The sequence below is a fragment of the Wyeomyia smithii genome, chromosome 1, assembly GCF_029784165.1.
Source record: "Wyeomyia smithii strain HCP4-BCI-WySm-NY-G18 chromosome 1, ASM2978416v1, whole genome shotgun sequence".
NCBI lineage: Eukaryota > Metazoa > Arthropoda > Insecta > Diptera > Culicidae > Wyeomyia > Wyeomyia smithii.
Genome location: NC_073694.1, coordinates 46,721,950 through 46,742,001, shown reverse-complemented (window position 1 = coordinate 46,742,001; position 20,052 = coordinate 46,721,950). Strand labels below are relative to the sequence as shown.

General features: G+C 41.1%; 2 protein-coding genes across 7 annotated transcripts in view; both read right to left on the bottom strand.

The window, feature by feature from the left end:
* LOC129731175 (probable serine/threonine-protein kinase MARK-A) overlaps positions 1 to 20,052 on the bottom strand; it is a 171,625-nt gene that overhangs the window by 111,403 nt on the left and 40,170 nt on the right. Inside the window, exon 1 of one of the 6 annotated variants that reach the window (XM_055690993.1) lies at positions 6,895 to 7,960. The exons of the other annotated variants lie outside the window; for them this stretch is intronic. The gene's annotated coding sequence lies outside the window, so the exon portion shown is untranslated. Of the gene's footprint in view, positions 1 to 6,894; positions 7,961 to 20,052 lie in introns of those variants that run through there. 6 annotated transcript variants of the gene reach the window in all.
* On the bottom strand, positions 10,881 to 12,317 carry LOC129716724 (uncharacterized). The gene has a single exon (XM_055666561.1). It carries the CDS (start codon positions 12,315 to 12,317, stop codon positions 10,881 to 10,883), a length of 1,437 nt encoding a protein of 478 aa, XP_055522536.1.

Genomic DNA, 20,052 nt, shown 5'->3' with positions numbered 1-20,052 from the left:
TAATTGAAGCCTTGGCTCAGACCGACAATCACAACAGCAGATTAGGTCCATTTAGTTGACCATAAAATCGTCTATAAATTCACGGCATCAAACGGCGGAGTCAAATCGCAGCCAGCCACCAAACAAAACATGTCCTTGCTAAATGATTTTCCTGTTTGCAGGACTTCGTGCGCTCGTGGCGGCAGGAAAGGCTGTGCAGTGAATTCACACAAAAATGCAATTGAATCGACCAGTAACACACATAATCGCCAATTACACATCGGTCAGTTCGGTGGGCTTAGATAAACCAGTCCGGTGAAAATAAACAAGGATAACACTTCATGAATACGAAACAACAACAACGAAAAAAATGTATATACACGAATGTGCTCACAATGGCTGGTTAAAGCGCGCTCAACTGTGGACGAAATGATAAAACGTTGTTGCGTTATTGGATGAATGAGAAGGCAAAAAATAGGCTCCTAGGCCCATGCCAATCTGTCACGGTCCTGCGCTAGTTGCCGTTCGCGATGGCTACGAGCGAAAGGGATGCTTAAAAATTTGATTTGGTTAATAAAAAATTCTAAATCAAAATGATTTCGTAAAACAATGTAGTCTGTTTATGAAGATTTTTGTTTAAAAATACTGTTTCCAAAACTATTTTTATAGAGAAATCTAAAAATGTAGCATCCCTGGCTGAGCGGTAGCGCGCCAAACGATGGTTGGTAATCACAAAAAATCCACAGGCGAATTTAATCAAGCCCGGTAAATCTGCTTTGTAATGTCATTTAATCCGCCGAACCGCAGATCGGTAATTCTTTTGGCGCGTTTTTCTGCGACACCTTTCGCTGGGGATGCATTGGATCGGTGCACCACTATCCATGAGCTGGTAATTATTGCAGGACAGTTGGTGACTGGTGGTGGTGTGACAGGTCCGATGAGTTCAAACTTCATATCATGTTCTCGTTGAAAACTTAGCGAATATACTTTTTGTCTATTTTTTTTATTTTGTAGTTTAGGACCACGTTACGTGAAACGTAACGCGAGCGTCATGAAGGTAGGAGGGCACGTTTATTACTTATTTGTTGCTAAGTGGAGCCCACAACAAAAATTCAGTTTCAAGAACACTTGATAGTGAACCTGTTGACTAGAGTGCGTGGTTTAAAACCTTTTCCTTCGGATTGTTTATATAAGTTTACCTTAAAAAACGATCCAATACAAAAACCTTGCCAATAGCACCAGAATCAAGAAATAATGTGCCTCAAACTCTTGAACATTGATCAATATGATCAATATCATAATTACAAATAAAACTTTAAATAAACATTAATGGAAAAAACAACCAAAATTGTTGCCATTCCAGCACCTTTTGGGTGTTGAAGAAAATGCCCTGCAAAACAGCTGCAAATTGCTTAGAAATGGTACGGAGGGATTAAAATAGTGTTCCTCCATTGGGAACTTCAATTAATTATTGTTGACGTTTGATAAATAAGTTTTATAATCTGATATCAAGTGCTAACCGAGAAAAAGGTAGCGAACAAGTTGATATACTTGGAAGGCTACATAACTGCTTAAAATAGATAACCCTACGGTGTCGAAAAATGCACTAAAATCTGATGTGCCTTTTTTCGCCTGATATTTCGAATTAAAGTCATACATATTTAATGATTATTAGACAAAAATTATGTTACATTTTTACACAAAATTAATAAAGCACTTTGTTTTTGACAAAGGTACCCCGAAGTGTGCCTCGAATTCTTGGTATAACAATTAACAATTAACAATTACTCTTTAAAAAGAAAGCTGAGGAAAATTTGAGTTTAAAATTGACAGTTTGGCGAAATTCGTACCTCCAACTCATATCGAAATGTGTGACAAATCAGTCACTCATTTCGTGTTAGCGGCCTGAAAGTGCAGAAGATTTGACAGTTTCAGTCACGAAACACTACAGCTCGATATCACATGTCGTATTCTGCGGCATCAGCGGCGTGAGACGCCTGGAGGAGGGAGAGGTCTCGAATCAGCATAATAACCTTCCACGGCTCCAAAAACCCTCACATACAAATTTTCACACCGATCCGCTAATCCATTCATGAAGTCAATCGTGATTTGCGAACTCCAATTAATTTTTATTATATAGACTTCCAGTTGATCTCGAGGTACGATGCTGGCCCAACAAGCCAGTCGTCGTAGGTTCGAGTCTCGGCTCGGGAGAGACTGTTAGTGTCGGTAGGCTCGTAGCGCTAGCCCCGCAATCGTCCTGTACACTTAACAGTTGGCTGCGAAGTGTGTGTATAATAAACAGAAGGTCAGGTTCCGAATCGGAATGTAGCACCAAGGCTTTGCTTTTTTCATATAGACTTTTTTTGAAAAAGTATTATTGGTTCCCTGCAATTCATTCTCAGACATCTTTGACGTAGAACTTCATCTCTCAGGAGGTTCGGCTTCATAGGGGTGTGAAATAAAAATCTAAAACCGGATAACAGAAAATATATCCAATTTCAACTGCTAATAAGTCGGTTAGTTTTCAATGAATTTTCTTCATTTTTGCAGCAATCAATTTGAAAATCATCTTTGCAACCGCCCAAATGTGGAAAACTGTAATTTGATTATTCAAACTTTTTTTACTATTGAACATTGTCAATCCTTGTTAAAACGCTGATTTCGACCTCTGATTGATCGCTTGGTGCTTGCTTTCTCAGGCCTGGTCACCAGTAGTATATATCCAGTAAATTGGGAATGCACTCTTTGAGCTATAAGAGTCTACTTTTGCTCAAACCAATCAGGTTACTAGTAGATGGCCACCAGGACGATCCTAACTAAGCAGTAACGGGTATCCGCAGTGGCGTCAGCTTCCACTAGTGAAACTCTACCTGCCGATTAACTTCTAGTTTTAACAACAGGAGGGTTGCGTCCAAAGCCCCAACCGCGAGGCTGACGTGGAACTACATACAACTGTTCGTTGCAAAATTGAAGGTATGTTTAAACATGGAAAAATAATTTTTTTTTTTTTGACTTTTTAACCTTCATCCTACCCTTGTGTGGAAAACTACGCAAATAAATTTTGTTTCAATTTTTTTTCGAAAACTTCTCGGAAGATTTTGAAGAAATTCCTTGACAATTCCTGAACCATCAAATTAACACAAAATACATTTTTTCCAAGGCAAAAATATTTTTGGTTGATAGGATATTTAGTAACTTACGTTGTTTACCCTGGTGTGTGGTTTCTCACACACACAACATTTCAATTAATTTTGGACTGGAAACAACTGATTTTGCCTCGAAAATATTATTTTCGTCGAGGGCTTACACTGAAGCTAAAGGTACCAAAAAATCTTGTTTCGAAAATCGGATAAGGTATGTATGTGGGCGGAAGTATGTGTATGTGTGTTTATTTTTTTTCTTGTGAACAATACAGGGTATGAAGTGGCTTGAGCAGTGGCGCCCATTTTAATCAGTCGAAGAAAGCAGGCCTCAAACTCCTAAATTTTGATCAATATCGACAATTTCAATGATGGAAACGAAAACTTTGATTGTCAGGCTGTTTTACGAATATAAGAAATCCCGTAATCACAAAGAAATCTGTGAACAATCACCATTCAAAACAAATCGACCTATATTGCAGCCATTAAGGAGCCACTTTGGGTGCTGAAGAAACGCCTGCAAAACAGATGGAAACTGCTTAAAATAAATTCGGAGTGATTGGTATAGTGTCCCTCGATTGGTTAATTGATTATTGTTAAAGATTGCTAACTTAACTTTACAATCTAGAAACAAGTTATGACAGAGAAAAAGATAGAGAACAGATTGATATTATATTATATTATAATACTTCTGTTTGAATTTCACCCAACACATTTCGAGTATTTCGTCTCAATACACAGGCGGTTCCTAAAGCTGCTTAGAATATGTTCCCTACCCTATCTCGATTTACTCAGCGTCGGCTGAACCGATTCGATTGTTCTTAGTTTCGCGTTTGAAAGAGCTTAGAGTTTAGTTAGTTTATGGAAAATATCGTTTAGATCCGAAGGAAGGTTCAAAAGTTACGTAACAAAATGTGCTCAGTTTTTATGAGAACTGATAAAATAACCTTTTTTTTAGCGGTTTGATTGATTTGAGCTCTTCTGGCGTTATTCTGTGTCACAAGTAAAGGGGAACGGCAAAACTGTACACGTTTTCCACCACTTTGTTTTTCATCACTATTAATTACTGTTGAAAGCAGGACTGATAGAAATCATTTTCACTACCGGAATTCTGTGAAAATTACAGCCAATGTTTTTCAATTTTTAAACACACTAGAATTTCATTCTTGAAACGAACTGTCATACTACGGTGAAATAATTCACGCGCATCGTTCACGGTCACGAAGTAAAACCTTCTGAAAATCTAACCAATTGATACTCATCGTTCCTTTGGTAATGCGAAAATGATTTTATCAGCGTGATGCTTGCTGTTATAATAATGAAACGCTAAAATTTCTTGCGTGGAAATATTTTTCTTACCCATCACTAGTCGCGTAAAGCGCTATTCCCATTGCTTCCGTGCCGAGTCCGGGTCGTGTCTGTGCCGTGTGTTGTCCGTGCTTGTTTGAGATAGATTGCATGCGTTCTTATGAACGCATTCACACCGAAGCGCCGTGCCAAGACCGGCGTAGCCACCGTGCTGCCGCCGTGCCAGAGAAAAAATATCGTTGTCGACGATATTTTGTGTTGCCCGAAAAGCGCACGGACGACACTCGGGTGGATGCGTGTATGTTGTAGCGATAAATTTCGCGCGGAGCGCGCTGGGGCATAAAAAAAGTCGAAGACGTTCTTACACATACCCACAACATCATTTCTCAGCGAAAGCACGGAGCAGTGTGAATGCATGAAAAATCCCGGAAGAACACGGAGCCGGTCCGGAGTAATGGGAACACCGGAAGAAAGAATGATCATTGCACTAAAACGAAATATTTTCTTGTGTTGGTAGAAAAAAAGCAGTGATTTTTGTGGTTTCTATTCTATACTTTCATGCTAGAGCGCTGAAAATGTTCAGTCCTGGTTGAAAGTAAGCGACACACTTATTATTTATCCATGCTTTTGTGTATGCTTTTACCCTTCCTTTCATGCTCTCTGCTCTACTGCACTAGGCTTTGTCCCTCCTATCAAGTATCGCCAATTATAATTCCCTGGAGAGGCACCATCAGCGTAGTCCTTTGGTCAGTTTTATTATAAGAATGGACTTATTTTGTCAAGATTACCAAAGTTTGAGTGGAATATATAACACAGTGTGAATGAAGGGTAGGTGGTTAGTATGCTAATAAATGCATGTCCAAGTCCTTGAAAAACTTTATTGTTCTAAGATAGGAAACCGTCACCATCCGCTTGTCAAAGCGGTCACTATAAAATTCGTATACACGTTTATTTCAAAAACTGTGTTTTTGGTAGAAGTCAGAAAAAATCTTATATAATTGAACAATGTTTCTACACAAAAATATTCAAAAAGTACGAACACGAATATGTGCGTGTATAATGTTGCTCAGACAATTTCAGTTTCCTGAGAGAGTTAAACTATTCGTATGAATTGCGATATTGATTTAAAAATTAGTACTATGAAAACACAACTTGAGCTAATATAAACTCTTCCAAGCCAAAACCATAAGTCAATCATGTGGTATTTTATTTGTTATCTAGACCTCTAGATGATCATCATAATGTTCATGAATGTTAATTCTTTCATACTTTTATATGAAACATATATCTGTAACTTTTCCGATAGCACTTCAATGCAACAACAATAAATAACTATGATTTAACTAAAAGTATGTTTTATTTAACATTATGTTCATGAGGTGGAACATTATATATTTCCATGAGTTCTTAGAACTTTGGCATGAATTCCAGGCTTGCAAATAAATTTATTTTCACACAGCATTTATTTGACACGGGGCTTGCAAATAAATAATGGGACGCGATTGCCTTTTTTTTTCACTGTATATAAGAAATGAAAGCATATAAGTCTCCTCGCATTCTAAGACGGCCAAGGCATTCATTATTATTCCTTATTGTGTCTGTCATGTGAGCAGTTTTTTTCAATCCAACATTTTTGGATCAAACGAAGTGCAATATAGCGATTTGGTTTTTAAACGGATTGCAACATTAACCGATGCATGTTATTCACCAAAGAGCAGTTAAAGCTGAGCAGCTACAGCATAGACGAAAGCTCGTTCAAGAAAGAAACTACAATAAAATTCCTAAACAGTCCACGAGAAATTCATGCAGACCATAAGGTCACACTCCGGAATACTTTAATTCCACTCATCCCAGATGCTAAGAAGGATTTCTGGAAACAGTTGCGAAAGTAAACTTCATTTTAACTTTCGATTTTCTTCGAAACTACATATAAGTTTTAGTCCGTTTTAAAGTCTCTAGCTTATTTTTAATTGAACATTGCAAACATGAACTGTGTTTTCATTTATTTAGTTCAATGATATTTTTATGTGAACGCTTTTCATTTACCTGATAACAACTAAATTCTTAGGATGGGACTCGTATGCCTTTATTTCCAATATGGGACAGGCAAGGTTTGGTGTTTGTCAAATATTTTTCAAAACAAACTTGCTAATTTCATCAAGGCATACACAAATTTAAACAAAATCAGATACATCGACAGCATAAACTTAGTTTTGCCTAGAAGTCATATGTGACTCTTAAGCTTTTATGGGCAGGTAGGTATTATTTCACTGGAAACTATAGAGCACTAACGTCAAAATACACAATTTTCAATAGTGAGTGTGTAGTTGTTAAGTAACTGTAGAAATACTTTTTATATTACCCTTTGAAACCCTAAATAACGATTAGCATTACCAAGACATCTCCCAAATTTAGGTCTAAACCACTGTTGTCATGTTATTCATCAAAATAAATCGAAACAAACCTCATCGAAGAGCTAGGTGTGCACCACATGTTCCTCTCTGCTGCGGACTCACGAAACTCACTTAATCCCAGATAGGCACTATCTGATCTTATGTCCGTATCACCCAGCAACCCAGGCAATGCTCACACCGCACTTTCGTTGGAACGCAAATACCCAATCACCTGTAAAGCCTCAACATCGGTCTACATCTGGCGGCTTTTCGGTTACACCACAAATGCACCCAGCAGCAACGAGCGCCGTGGCCTATCAATAGCACCCGGCGAAATTGAAAGCACTTTTGCACGATAGCACCACCGTTGGACCTCCACACCGTACAATCGTCGGCCGTAGCATCCTGGAACCGAGCAGCACAAATTGTAAAAAGTCAGATCTTTTCCCGATATCGATGAACAGGAGAACCGAACCGTTGCAAACAAGAGTCCAGTCCGTGTAAACACACGCGCGGCTGATTATTCTCAGCTTTCACCAGTCTAACGACGGACGACGATGGCCACCGTTGGGTTCCTGATCTTCTCCAGATGAAGTTAACACGACGTATCCAAACGTTGCGTTGACTGCGTCGGTATCGATACACACTTATTTACTGCGTGTACTTGACCGAGGTTGATCCAAGCCGATTTGTTTGCCGTCGCACTGGGACCAGCTCGGAAGGAGACGAAAAACTTTCAACACACTGTGGACCGCCACATCGTTTTGCGTGTGCCCCTCGACTTAACGGAACGGACGTGACTCTGTCTGACGGTAGTTGGAGTTCGTCACGCAAATTATGGGGACCGACGTGTGACCGAGTGCCGAGTAGGAAAATTCGTTCAAAACTTCCTAGACCGACCGGTGTGCGGTATCGAATCGCGTGCGCGTTCTTCTTCCGGCAGAAGAAGAAGGTACAAACCAAACCCAACCGACCGATGTGTGGTGTGGTGAGATAGTGCGGACGGATCCTGGAACTGCTTGGCTGCCAGGCTGTGTGTGCCCTCTGTGGCGGAATTAGAACATTTCCTGCCCCTTTCTGGTCGCCCTCGCATTGCCGCTAACCCTTTCCAGGCGATCGCTCCACTCCGTAGCCACGTCGCATGTAATCAGAGCAAAAAGTGGCAGCCACACAGCCGCACATATGTGTGTTTGGCAAAGAAACCGAATCGAAAGGTTGTAATGTTGCTAGTCGAAAGATGAAGCGAGAGGAGCGAATGAGAGAGAGAGAGAAAGAAAAAGACAGCCATCGCACAAACTGAGCGGTCTTTTCCCGTAGGCAAAAGCGAGAGAGCAGCAGACTCGGGCGAGCGAGAGCGATAAGTGGAAAACCGTCGTGGAAAACCCCTAATTTCTCTCATGTTGGTGTTCTTTCGAGCACACTTTTCTCCAGCCCAGCTGCTCGGAACGGCACCGGCGGCGGAAGGATGGGTCGCGTGCCGGCGCTTGCTTTCTAAGTGGTGCTGCAACGGGAGCGTAAACGGTAGTATCATCAACAACGTTCTCAATCGGTTAGTTCCTTCTTCTCCAGCGGACGACGATTTTCTAGTGCCTGGTAGTGGTGATGACGATGGTGATGATGATTATGATGATCACTGCCGGGATGGTGTTGATGTATATATATTCCGTTTGCAAAGAGCAGTGTACGACTTTGCGTTTGACTGAAAACTATAAAATTAAATGCTTTCGAACTTGTCATGGAGAGTTTTGGTTCGCTGATTCCGTGAATCACATTTGTTTTTTTAGATATAACATGCGAGAGAACATCATAAATTGAATATTTTTTTAGAAACCACAATTTTTTCAGATGTAAACTAGATTGGCAACTCACATTTTTTTAGAAAACCGCAAAACGTGTTTTAAGCAACTGTAAACTCGAAAAAGGCTTGCAGTATTGAATTTTAGTATAATTTGTATATTCAGGGATGAAAAACGCAAATTTTACACTACAGTTTTCTTCGATTTATTTTGGAGCTTTTGTTGCAAAAAAAAGCAGCAAAATTAGAGCATTTTTAACTAAGAAAGAACACGAGGCACCTCAACGTAATATCTGGATTAACTTCAGTTGCTCACATGTTACAAGCTTGATTGCCTACGATATTAACTCTGGCTGTATGTAGGTGTTATTAATACCTGCAATTTTCTATTATATCCAGTATCCCAGCAATAAAAAGGAAATCAACCTAAAGTTTTTTTGATTTCTGGGTGGTCTAGCGTAAACACACGTTATAAACAAATAGCTTATAATTCAACTCCCAATTAAACATAGACCTCTCACTCAAAAAATGTGCATAGAAAATTTTCATTTCCTTCGCTCTAGTCATCAAAATTACACCCATTTTACGACATAAAAACGCGTTCGCTTGCGGCAGCTTTTCCCTGTCGACGCGGCGCGCGTTAAGATTTACAACACGGGCGGCGTCGATGAAGAAAACTACCTGCATTGCACGTTGTGGCATATGTTTGTGAGCTCTGCTGACGACGACCAACAACTGGAGGAAGAAAGTTGAAGAAAGTGTAAAACCACAAAGGCACACATGAAAATTGCCGGTCCTGCTTGTGGGTTGGATGAGGGTGTCGTGCGTTGGTGTTGTCGTCATGTTAATTTCGAACCAGTCACAACCAGAACGAATCTTTTGCTGCACACCTTCGCTGTCATTACCATTGTCGCCAACTCCGAGGGACCATTTCAGGCGACGACGACGGAGTATCAGCAAGCAGCCTGCTCCGTTACTCCGTGGAAAGTTTTCGGCTTCTTTCAAAAGAGTTATTGTGCTGTTGATTCCGGTATACTTCAGAAACTTTGTAAGGGTTTAAAACCTTGCGGCAACCGTGGTACAAAGGGAAGATTACTAGGCACACTTTTGCGTAGGAAACCTACATATATGGTTTTGGTGATACGCATTCGGTGGCTGCTTCAAGTACACACCCGGAGGACAACGCAGGGCAGGAATGGAACAAGAGTCTCTCAACCATAAAATGATCTGTTTTTAACTCGTTAACGAGGTAATTAGAGGGACTGTTTACATGATTTATGATTTTTGAGTGTGGCTCAACGGAGCACGGATTTTGTACGTTGCCTTGGCACGCCTTGGTGTAGAAAAATAGCGCAAAGCATTTTCGCTTCGCCGTGTCTACACACTCTCGTCTATATGCACGAAACAGTTTTGTGGGTGGTTGAGGAAATTGCATTGTTTCCTATGTTACGGGAACAGAATCATTAGCAGCTCAGAAAATCTAGTGTATAAGTGAAATTTCACAAACTACACAAGAGCGTAAAATCGTGTAATGATTTACAGTTGACGCGAACCGGAACGTTTAAACCAGTGTTGAGGATGTGTAAACTTATTTTAATACAGAGATATTGATACTGTAAGTTATTTTTGAAAATAAAACAATGAATAATTTGTTCTACTTAAGTAGTTTTAAACTTCTTGTTCGGATTCAGTAGGTGATGGTTTTTGAGAATAAATATGGCTCATTCTATGTGATTAGGAAATTTTGGACACGACCATCACAGATTTTACCCAAAATTAGGGGAATTATTCATCTAGTGTCACTTTGGAAAAAATCCAATTTCGATGTCGATTGGATTACTCCCCAATCTGTGGGACCCCCTCTTTGTTGCAAATTGCCGCATTTTTTGATTAAAACCCCTTGTTCAGAGCAGAATCGGGTTTTCGGCTGTATTCTAGTCAAGCACTACACAGGACTTAAATTAAACCAACGATCACTGAGAACAACTTTTATTTGAGATCCGAACCGCTTCGCGTCTCGATGGGAAAGAGACCGTATTTTAATTTCTAGCCGCTGTGTACCCTACGTTGTGAGATATTTTATAAATTTATAGCGCGAGAGCTAACTTAGCAGTGCTATAATCGCATTTCACTGACAGCCTCCTCGAATTGAAGCAACGCTTTTTATTAGAAACTGTCATAGCCGCCACCTGAAATTCCTAAATTTCACTCTGTCTATCTACTGTCAAAATCCTCATCGCGATCACATTTCTTAATTCTAAATTATACAAAATAATTATTTTCCTTCTCGTTTTCGGTTTCGTAAGGCAATAGGCAAATTTTAGTAATTGGTCGGCGGATGATACCTCTGCTGGTGCGAAGATCGACGACTCGAGTAAGACCATCTACTCCTGGACTTGCGCTGACTATTCTCGCTAGCGGCCACTTCACAGGAGCCAAAAAGTCATCAACGACGATCACCATTCTTCCTGGCTGAAACGAAGTGTTTGGTGCGATGTGTTTGTTCTCCTTCTGCAACTCCTGTAGATATTCGGTTTTCCATTGATGCCAAAAATGCTGCACTCGTTGCTGAAGGCGCTGGTAGTGACTCAAGCGGCCGATCGGACTGGCGCTGAAGTCAGGAGCAGGCAGAGCGGTCAATGGTTCGCCTATTAGGAAATGTGCTGGTGTCAAGATGGATAAATCGTTGGGGTCTTCTGTGAGGGGCGTTAGGGGTCTGGAGTTCATTGCCGCTTCAATTTCTGCTAGCACAGTTGCCATATCCTCGAAGGATAGCATGGCGTCCCCTAGCTGTCGATGTAAGTGCTTTTTCGCTACCTTCACTGCGGCCTCCCATAGCCCACCAAAATGTGGAGCTTTCGGTGGTCTCATATGCCATTGGATCCCCTGATTTGCACATACATCTGCAATCTCTCCTATATAATTTGCATCGTGTAGCTGTTTGTATAAAACGTGAAGCTCGTTACGGGCACCCTCGAAGTTTTTACCGTTATCTGAGTGCATGTGTAGCGGACAACCACGACGAGCGATAAACCTTCGTAATGCAGTGAGAAAGGCAGCGGTAGATAGATCGCCTACCAGTTCGATATGTACGGCTTTCGTTACGAAGCAAACAAAAATACTGAGATATGCTTTGGATGCTGCTGCGCGTTTGTGTGTCGGTTTCAAATAGACGGGACCCGCGTAGTCCACCCCCGTGACGGCAAATGGTCGTGCAGGAGTGGTTCGTTGGAAGGGTAACTGACCTGTCATTTGCTTTGTGGGAACGGGAGAGGCTCGTGTGCATCTGAAGCATTTTCGGATTACATTGTTGACTGATCGACGTCCTTGAATGGGCCAATATTCTTGTCGAATTGCCGCTAACGTTGCGTTGCCGCCACCGTGGAGCAGTTTACGGTGGAAATGCTCGATAACTAGTCGTGTGAAAGGATGGGAACTGGGCAGTAGGATTGGATGCTTGATTAGGTAAGGCTGCTCAGAAGGTCTCAAACGTCCTCCAACTCGGATGACTCCTTCGGAATCAATAAACGGGTTCAGTAGCCGCAAATGCGAGTGATTAGAAACAGGCTTTTCCTTTCCCAAATCCCTCAATTCTTCTGCAAATCCGTCTGCTTGGGCAAGTTTTATAAGTTTTGTAAGAGCATTCGATATTAAATCCACAGTGAGCTGCTTTGGTTTTACTGTGGTCTCCGACGACATTGGCGGTCGAAAGGCATGAATAAAGCGGTAACAGTATGCTGTTACTCGCAGCAACCGGTGTTAAGAAGAGTAGTTGCCGAACATTTCATTCACAGTTTGCATGCTTTGGACTGCCGCCACCATTTTGCGCCTCTCTAGAATGTCCTCTGTGATTGCTTGCCTTGGATCCGATATTGGCCATGCCGCCGATGAGATTTTTAACCAGGTAGGTCCATAGTGCCATAATTCGCTGAGCAGAAAATCGTCAACTTTCATACCCCTCGTGATTAGGTCAGCTGGGTTTTGTGTGCCAGCTATATGTTTCCATTGGCATCCCTGCGTGTTCGTTTGTATTTCGGACACCCGATTAGCAACGAAGGTGCTCCAAACAAACGACGGCGATCGTAGCCATTCTAGTGTAACTGTTGAATCGGACCAATAAACAGAATCGAACTTAAGTATTTCGAGAGCGCGAACAACCTTTTTATGCAATCTGGAAGCGAGGACGGCCGCAGCTAGCTCCAATCGCGGAATGCTTATTCTTTTTAATGGTGCCACCCGGGATTTCGCAGCAATCAACTGAACGTGAACATGCCCACGGGGATCGGTAGATCTGACATAAACACACGCACCGTATGCTTGTTGAGATGCATCCGCAAAGGTGTGCAGTTGGACAGTGGAATTGGGCAGGACTACGCAACGGTTAACTTTGTAAGCAGATATTTTTTGAAGATCATGGTGGTAACATTCCCATTTTTTCCGTATATTGTCCGAAACCTCATCATCCCATCCACAGGGTTGAAGCCAAAGATCCTGCAATAGCATTTTCGCCCGAATGACCACCGGTGCGGTTAGACCCAGCGGGTCGAAATGTTTCGATACGGATGAAAGAATGGCCCTTTTCGTTAATGAATCACCAGCCTGCGCTAATGTGGAATGAAACCGTAGTTTATCCGTATTTGGTTCCCAACTTACACCTAGCGCCGTGGTGGGTTGACCGTGGTCGAGTTGCAGAGTAGTCTGAACACCAATTTGCGATGGGTCGATATCTCCCAATACTTTCGGATTGTTGGTGGTCCACTTTCGCAGTCGGAATCCGCCTTTAGCCAACAGCTTGTCCAATTCAAAACGGGTCTGAATAGCCTTATCCAACGTATCTGCTCCTCCAATGTAATCATCCACATAGAACGACTTGCGTAGCGCGAGACTTCCTAGGGGAAAGTTTTTTCCTTCGTCTACGGCCAGCTGCTGTAAGGTTCGTGTGGCGAGAAAAGATGAGGGGGTCAAACCGTATGTTACAGTCAATCACTCATTGCTACGGATAGGTTCGTCGTGATTAAATCGCCACAATATTCGTTGCAAGGAAGTATCCTTGGAATGCACTCGAACCTGTCGGTACATTTTTTCTATATCCGCAACCATCGCGATCGGGTATTTCCGGAACCGGAGAATCAACGTAAGTAGCTCATCCTGGATTATCGGGCCAATTTTCAACGCATCGTTCAGGGAATATCCGGTCGACGTTTTAGCCGATCCATCGAACACCACGCGGAGTTTTGTCGTTGTACTGGATTCTTTCAAGACGGCATGATGCGGCAAATAATACACATGCTCTGGTTCACGTTCTTCCGTAGAGACTTGTCTCATATGCCCTAGCGTTAGGTATTCGGACATAAAGAGATGGTACTGGCTCTTCATTTCAGGATCTCGGGATGATCTATTCTCAAGGTAACTAAACCGCCGCAAGGCTGCTGTTTTGGACTCCCCTAACATGTGGTCAAAATTTGATTGACGGGGCAATCGCACCACGTATCTGCCCTCGCTCGTACGGGATACATTTTTGGCGTAGTGGGACTCGCACTGTTGTTGTTCGGGGGAGTGAAGTCGCTTGCCTTCAATTTCTTCGATACGCCAGAACTGCTCCAGAGCTTCAGAAAGGCTATTGTTTATCGTGAGATAGCAAAGCACAGGGTGCGAGACGAACTCTACTTGCTGTCTGCCGGTGACGATCCACCCAAAAACGCTCTCTATTAAGGTTGGTTTTCCTAAGCATTCAATTTCGTTTCCCGAATTGATGAAGGTGAAAAGGTTTTCTGCACCGAGTAATAAATCAATAGCTCCAGTCTTATTAAATGTTGGGTCGGCCAAAAAGAGATGTTGAGGTATATGCCAATTGTCCCTAGGTAAGATCGTTGCAGGCAAGTCAATCGTAATTCGAGGCATAACAAGACATTCCAAATCAATTGTGAAATCATTCATTCTAGATTTAATGTTGGCTTTAACAGCGTGACATACTCTACACGAGGATTGGCCCACACCAAAAATAGGAATATTGATTTTCCTGCGTTTCAAACGCAACATTTGGCACAACCTTTCGCTTATAATATTTGACTGCGATCCGTTATCTAGCAAAGCTCGGGCAGGGTGCGCTTGGCCATTCGAATCGAGAACCAATACAACAACTGTTGAGAGCAATACGTTTGCATCAGAACTGGGTTTGGAAAAAAGAGCACAAGATGGATAAGCGGTGGCATGAGATGTCGTTGCTGGTTGATGAAGGACCGAGTCCGTTGAATGCTGTTCGTTTTGTGTAGGAATGGCCATAGCCCGGGATGCGGTAGGTATCTGTTCATCGGTGGTTGGATGATAGCCTGGATGTAACAACGAATGGTGTCTCCTCTTGCAACGACGACAGGAAAATTTTGACTGACAGTTGCGAGCAATGTGGTTCGGTCTGAAGCAATTATGACAAAGGTGCAGATCATTAACGAGATTTAGACGATCGGAGAGGGACAGTGTTCCAAAGTCTGGACACTGGAATAACAAATGGTGCTGATATACTGATTGGTTTCATCACAGCATGGGTAGCAATTCTATTAAACGACGAGCGGCGGAATGCAGGCGGCTGATTATTGGACGGTAAGAGAGCTTGATGGTTAACGGACATCGACTCTAACACGCGGATGCGTCGTTGCAAAAAATCGATCAAACAATGGAAGTCTGGATTGTCAGCCGTAGTAGCGAATACTTCCCAAGCTTTAAGGGTGCCATCATCGAGACGTTGGCAAAGTAAGTGTTCCAACATGGTGCTCCATGCGTCGATGGGCTCTCCAAGCTGACGCAGGGTTTTGGTATGACGTACGAAATCATCAACGACAGTATGCAATGCAGTAGCGGATTCGGTTTTCATTCGGGGGCAATCTAAAAGCGCTTGAACGTGGCGCTTTTTAAGCAGATAATCATTAGCATAACGCGAAACAAGAGTTTGCCAGGCAATACAGTAGTTAGCGGCACTGATACCTATGGATTCAATTAGCTGAGCTGCTTCTCCTCTCACAGCGGCTCTAAGATAGTGAAATTTTTGGATTTCGGGGACTTCTATGTTGTCGTGAATCAACGCAACGAACGTATCGTGGAAGGTCAGCCACTGGTTATAGTCTCCATCAAATTCAGACAACGAAATAGTTGGTAGCTTAATTGCTGAAAGCCCAGAATATGCAGACTGAGGGAATGCGCTTGTAGAAGGAGTAGCCTTAGAGACATGAGATTGCAAAGCAGCTTTTATTTGGAAAAAGCGGGTTCCATAGTGGGAACGAAATTGGAGATTCAGGACCATACCTTCATTAGTATCTTCCAAATCCTCAAGCTGTGTCTGTACATTCTCCAGTCCCATCCACACGGTATCGAGATTTTCGAGTCGTAGTTGCACTTGACCTGCATCCCGTTCCGCAGCGTAATTTTCGACAAACTTTTCGCTCTTCCTAGTGACGCGACAAGTGTTGTTCGCCGATTGATAAGCTGCTGCTTTGTACGCTCGTCTGCCATTTGGGACACCGTATCGCCAACACTTCTCAAGGCTAGTTTAATGCCTTGTATTTAATTATCCGATGAAAAACTGGGTTTGCAGTTGAGCGTCAATCTGTTGATACCAGAAGTGCAGTAGCAGTCTTCGAAATTCCTGCTTAGATGCGCTTCGCTTGGGCAAGAATCCATCCGAGAAACATGTGGTCGCAGAAGATCACGGGTAGAAGGTCGGAGCTCGCAATTGTTCTATCCAAGCATCAATTTGGCGGGAATCGCCAATACGATTTCACAGCAGCGAGTAGATAACGCGGGATAAAACACTCAATCTATAAAGCCGATTCCTGGACACGGCACCAAATGTTCAGAGCAGAATCGGGTTTTCGGCTGTATTCTAGTCAAGCACCACACAGGACTTAAATTAATCCAACGATCACTGAGAACAACTTTTATTTGAGATCCGAACCGCTTCGCGTCTCGATGGGAAAGAGACCGTATTTTAATTTCTAGCCGCTGTGTACCCTACGTTGTGAGATATTTTATAAATTTATAGCGCGAGAGCTAACTTAGCAGTGCTATAATCGCATTTCACTGACAGCCTCCTCGAATTGAAGCAACGCTTTTTATTAGAAACTGTCATCCCTTTTTTTCTTTTTCTCACGATTCCGAAAAATGCTGATTGCTGATTTTTGAAATCAATAAATCAAAGAATTCAGAAAAAATATCGGTAGTATTGCCAAAAAATTATATTTATGTATTTTGGAACTTAATTTGCAGTTTTCGGTAAATGTAGCTTATTTTATTTAAAATTCGATAGATTCACCATGTTCCCCGTAAAATTTCACGCAAGAAACACCTACCACTTCGAGGTATTTTGCGCCAATCTTGGGATATTATATTTTAACGAAAATAGTTTTAAAGTTTTCAATTTTCATCAAATTATCATATTTATTCAAAAGTATCTGTGATTTATCTGACCTGAAGAACAACCCAAGATATAATTTTGGAACTTTCCTGGCGATAAAGATATCTAAAATATTTCATTCCTTCATTTTGCAACAATGTTGCCTTTTTTCTCAATTAATTCCCAAAAACTTAATTTTTTTATTAAAAGTTGTGGGTTTTTTACTTTTCATTTTCGATTCGTTGCACTTCTACCGCTACATCGTTTCATATTGTTTTTTTCTACGGTAATATTTATTCCAATAGAGGTCGACACAGGAGACTCGATTATCCGGAAACTCGATTATCCAGAATTCGATTAACCGGAATTTTAGACTCGATTATGGTAAAGGCAAAATTTCGGAATTTTAATTCCGAAATTTTGCCTTTACCATACCTTCTTGCATATTTGTTACCATTTAAGTCACTTCCGGCATGTTTGGGACTAGTTCGAATTGAGTGAAAATAATCAATGTCCAATATATTTTTTTTGCTTCTCAAGATTTTACCCCTTTCCTCCTCAGAAATAAATTCTGGTTACGCCTCTACATCATTCAAGTAAAATAAAGAAAAGAAATATTTATTTTCTGTTCATTAATCGCAAAATTTCAGTATTTTTTGTGTGATTCGATTATCCGGAATGAAAATTTTTTTGATGTTCCGGATAATCGAGTCCGACCTGTATAATACAATTTACAACACAACACAACGCTCACAACGAATCGTTAGCCAACTCTTTCTCTGCTTCTCTTACCGCACATATTATGATGTATCCCATATCGCTAACGAACAATCACTGGTGGCTTTTGCTACTTCAGGAAGCGGGGCATAAATTTACTAGGCAAACTCATTCAAAGAGATACCGCTAAAAATGTTAAAACCATTTAAAATTACCCGCTATGGTGTAACTAGTTATTTGCCCTCTTTGCTTCAAAAGTATCTTGGCCAGCCATGTTTTGAAAGACACCCTACACCCTCCTCTCCTAGAGCTGCTAATGTAAGCAACACGTTTTCAATGTTTTCGTTAAACTTACCTAAAACTGACAACACTGCTGCAAAAGAAGAAAACATTTTTTCGAATTCCCATATAACCAGAAAAAACCTAACGATAATTTCATAGGTTCCTCTTTAGAGTGAAAATCAACAGACATTTTCAAATGAATATGATTGTTTGACGTAAATTGATAAAGACAAAACTATTTTCGTTTAAAATTTATATCGAAATGGGCTCATATTATCAAGGAGTGATAGAGGTATCTCACGTAAAATTTCTCGACGAATACGATGATATTAGCAAATTGAAGCAAATTAAATTAAAATAGGCTGCATTTGCCGTAAAACACGAAAAACTATCTGGCAACACTTTTGATTAGAAATGATATTTTTAGAATTCCTCAGTTGATTTTTTTCAAAAATCACCAGCCAATTTTTTCCAGACGTCTTACGACTATAAATTGCTAAAAATTGTAAGAAAAAGAAAATAAGACTGTTTGAACAAAACAGTGCGTAGTTTTGCAACAATAAACGGGCCATCCACATATCACGTGGACAGGATTTTAATGATTTGGACACCCTCCTCCCCCTCCGTGGACAACTGCTCATATAAATTCTAAAAAAATTGTATGGACCGTGGACATTAGCCAACCCCCCCCCCCCCCAAAGCTGTCCACGTGGTATGTGGATGGCCCCAAAGAGGGTCCCACGAAACAGGCGGTATTGCAATAGATACAAAAATTGGGCTTTTTTCAAAGCGACTAGATGAATAATTTCACTAACTTTGAACACAAAAGATCACAATAATGATCACATGGTCCAAGTCTTACAAAAAAAACTTTGAGTAAAATCAGTGATGGTCGTCGGAATCACCCTTATAAATTACACTGATATTCATGACCTTTATAACACGACCTACATTTTTTAAACGAAGTATTTCTCGTTTCTGAGGGAGTGTTATGAATCCGATAGACAACTTGAAGCAAAATCAAGACTATTCGAAATGGCAGAACGGTCATACTCAGGAAACCTTTAAGAAAAGTCATCGGTTGTATTGTTGCAACTATCGAGGCATTACGTTGCTCAACTCCACATATAAAGTGCTCTCCCGTATCCTACTCTTCAGATTAAGACTGTTGACCGAGTTTGATGGCTTACGCTGGCTGGGGTTTTAGCAAGAAGAAGAAGCAAGTAAGTCGCTGATTCGTGCTTGAGGTTTTGGGTTGCGTCACCGCGGATGAGAGGCTAAAGGAAGAGCAAATATTCAAACGGCTAACTAGTACGCAAGGTGTATTTGCGCCTGGTAAGCCAACTATCCGTGATCCTTATATTTAGTAGATCAGCTATATATTCGAAAATCAACGAAGAATAATTACGCAATTTAAAATTCACCAACATGATTGCTACAAAGTGTACAGGATACGTCACACCATCTGCTGTAGACGGAGCGCAGAGTAAAAGTTTCTCTCACGAAAAAATTCTCCTAATTTGACAGAGCAAAAACCCAGTGAAACTTTTGTAAATTGCTCATCCGCGCACGCAAGAAAAGTGAAATAAATTGCTCGGCGATCAACTGAGCATTGCGTTACCGTTCTCATCGCTCTGGCGTGCGGCAAAAACAGTATAAAATCTAACTTTTTGCAGAATACGCACCCATGGTGAGTTGTGAATCTTCCTATAATTCTTTTTTCTTCATCTAATATTCATTTGACACGACACAAATACAAATTAATGTTTAACGGCGCCAATTATATCTGGCTTCTTACTCTTTAAAGTATCTTAATATTTTTTGACGTAATACTACGTCTTTGTTTTCAATACTAGATTACACTTTGTGAAAATGAAAATGAAACTGGCAAATGTTGCGTCAGATTTCAAACGGTTATAGCAAGCGAACGACTTAATGCATCTTAGTCATTTATATGTCGGTGGATAGATAAAATGTGTAACAATTTTTTGATATTATGTTCAACATTGTTGCTTAACTGCTTAATGGTGGAAAAAGGTGAAAAGTTTCGAG

Excerpts from the sequence above, each read along its gene's own strand:
- LOC129716724 (XM_055666561.1), bottom strand. The coding sequence starts at position 12,317 with ATGTCGTCGGAGACCACAGTAAAACCAAAGCAGCTCACTGTGGATTTA.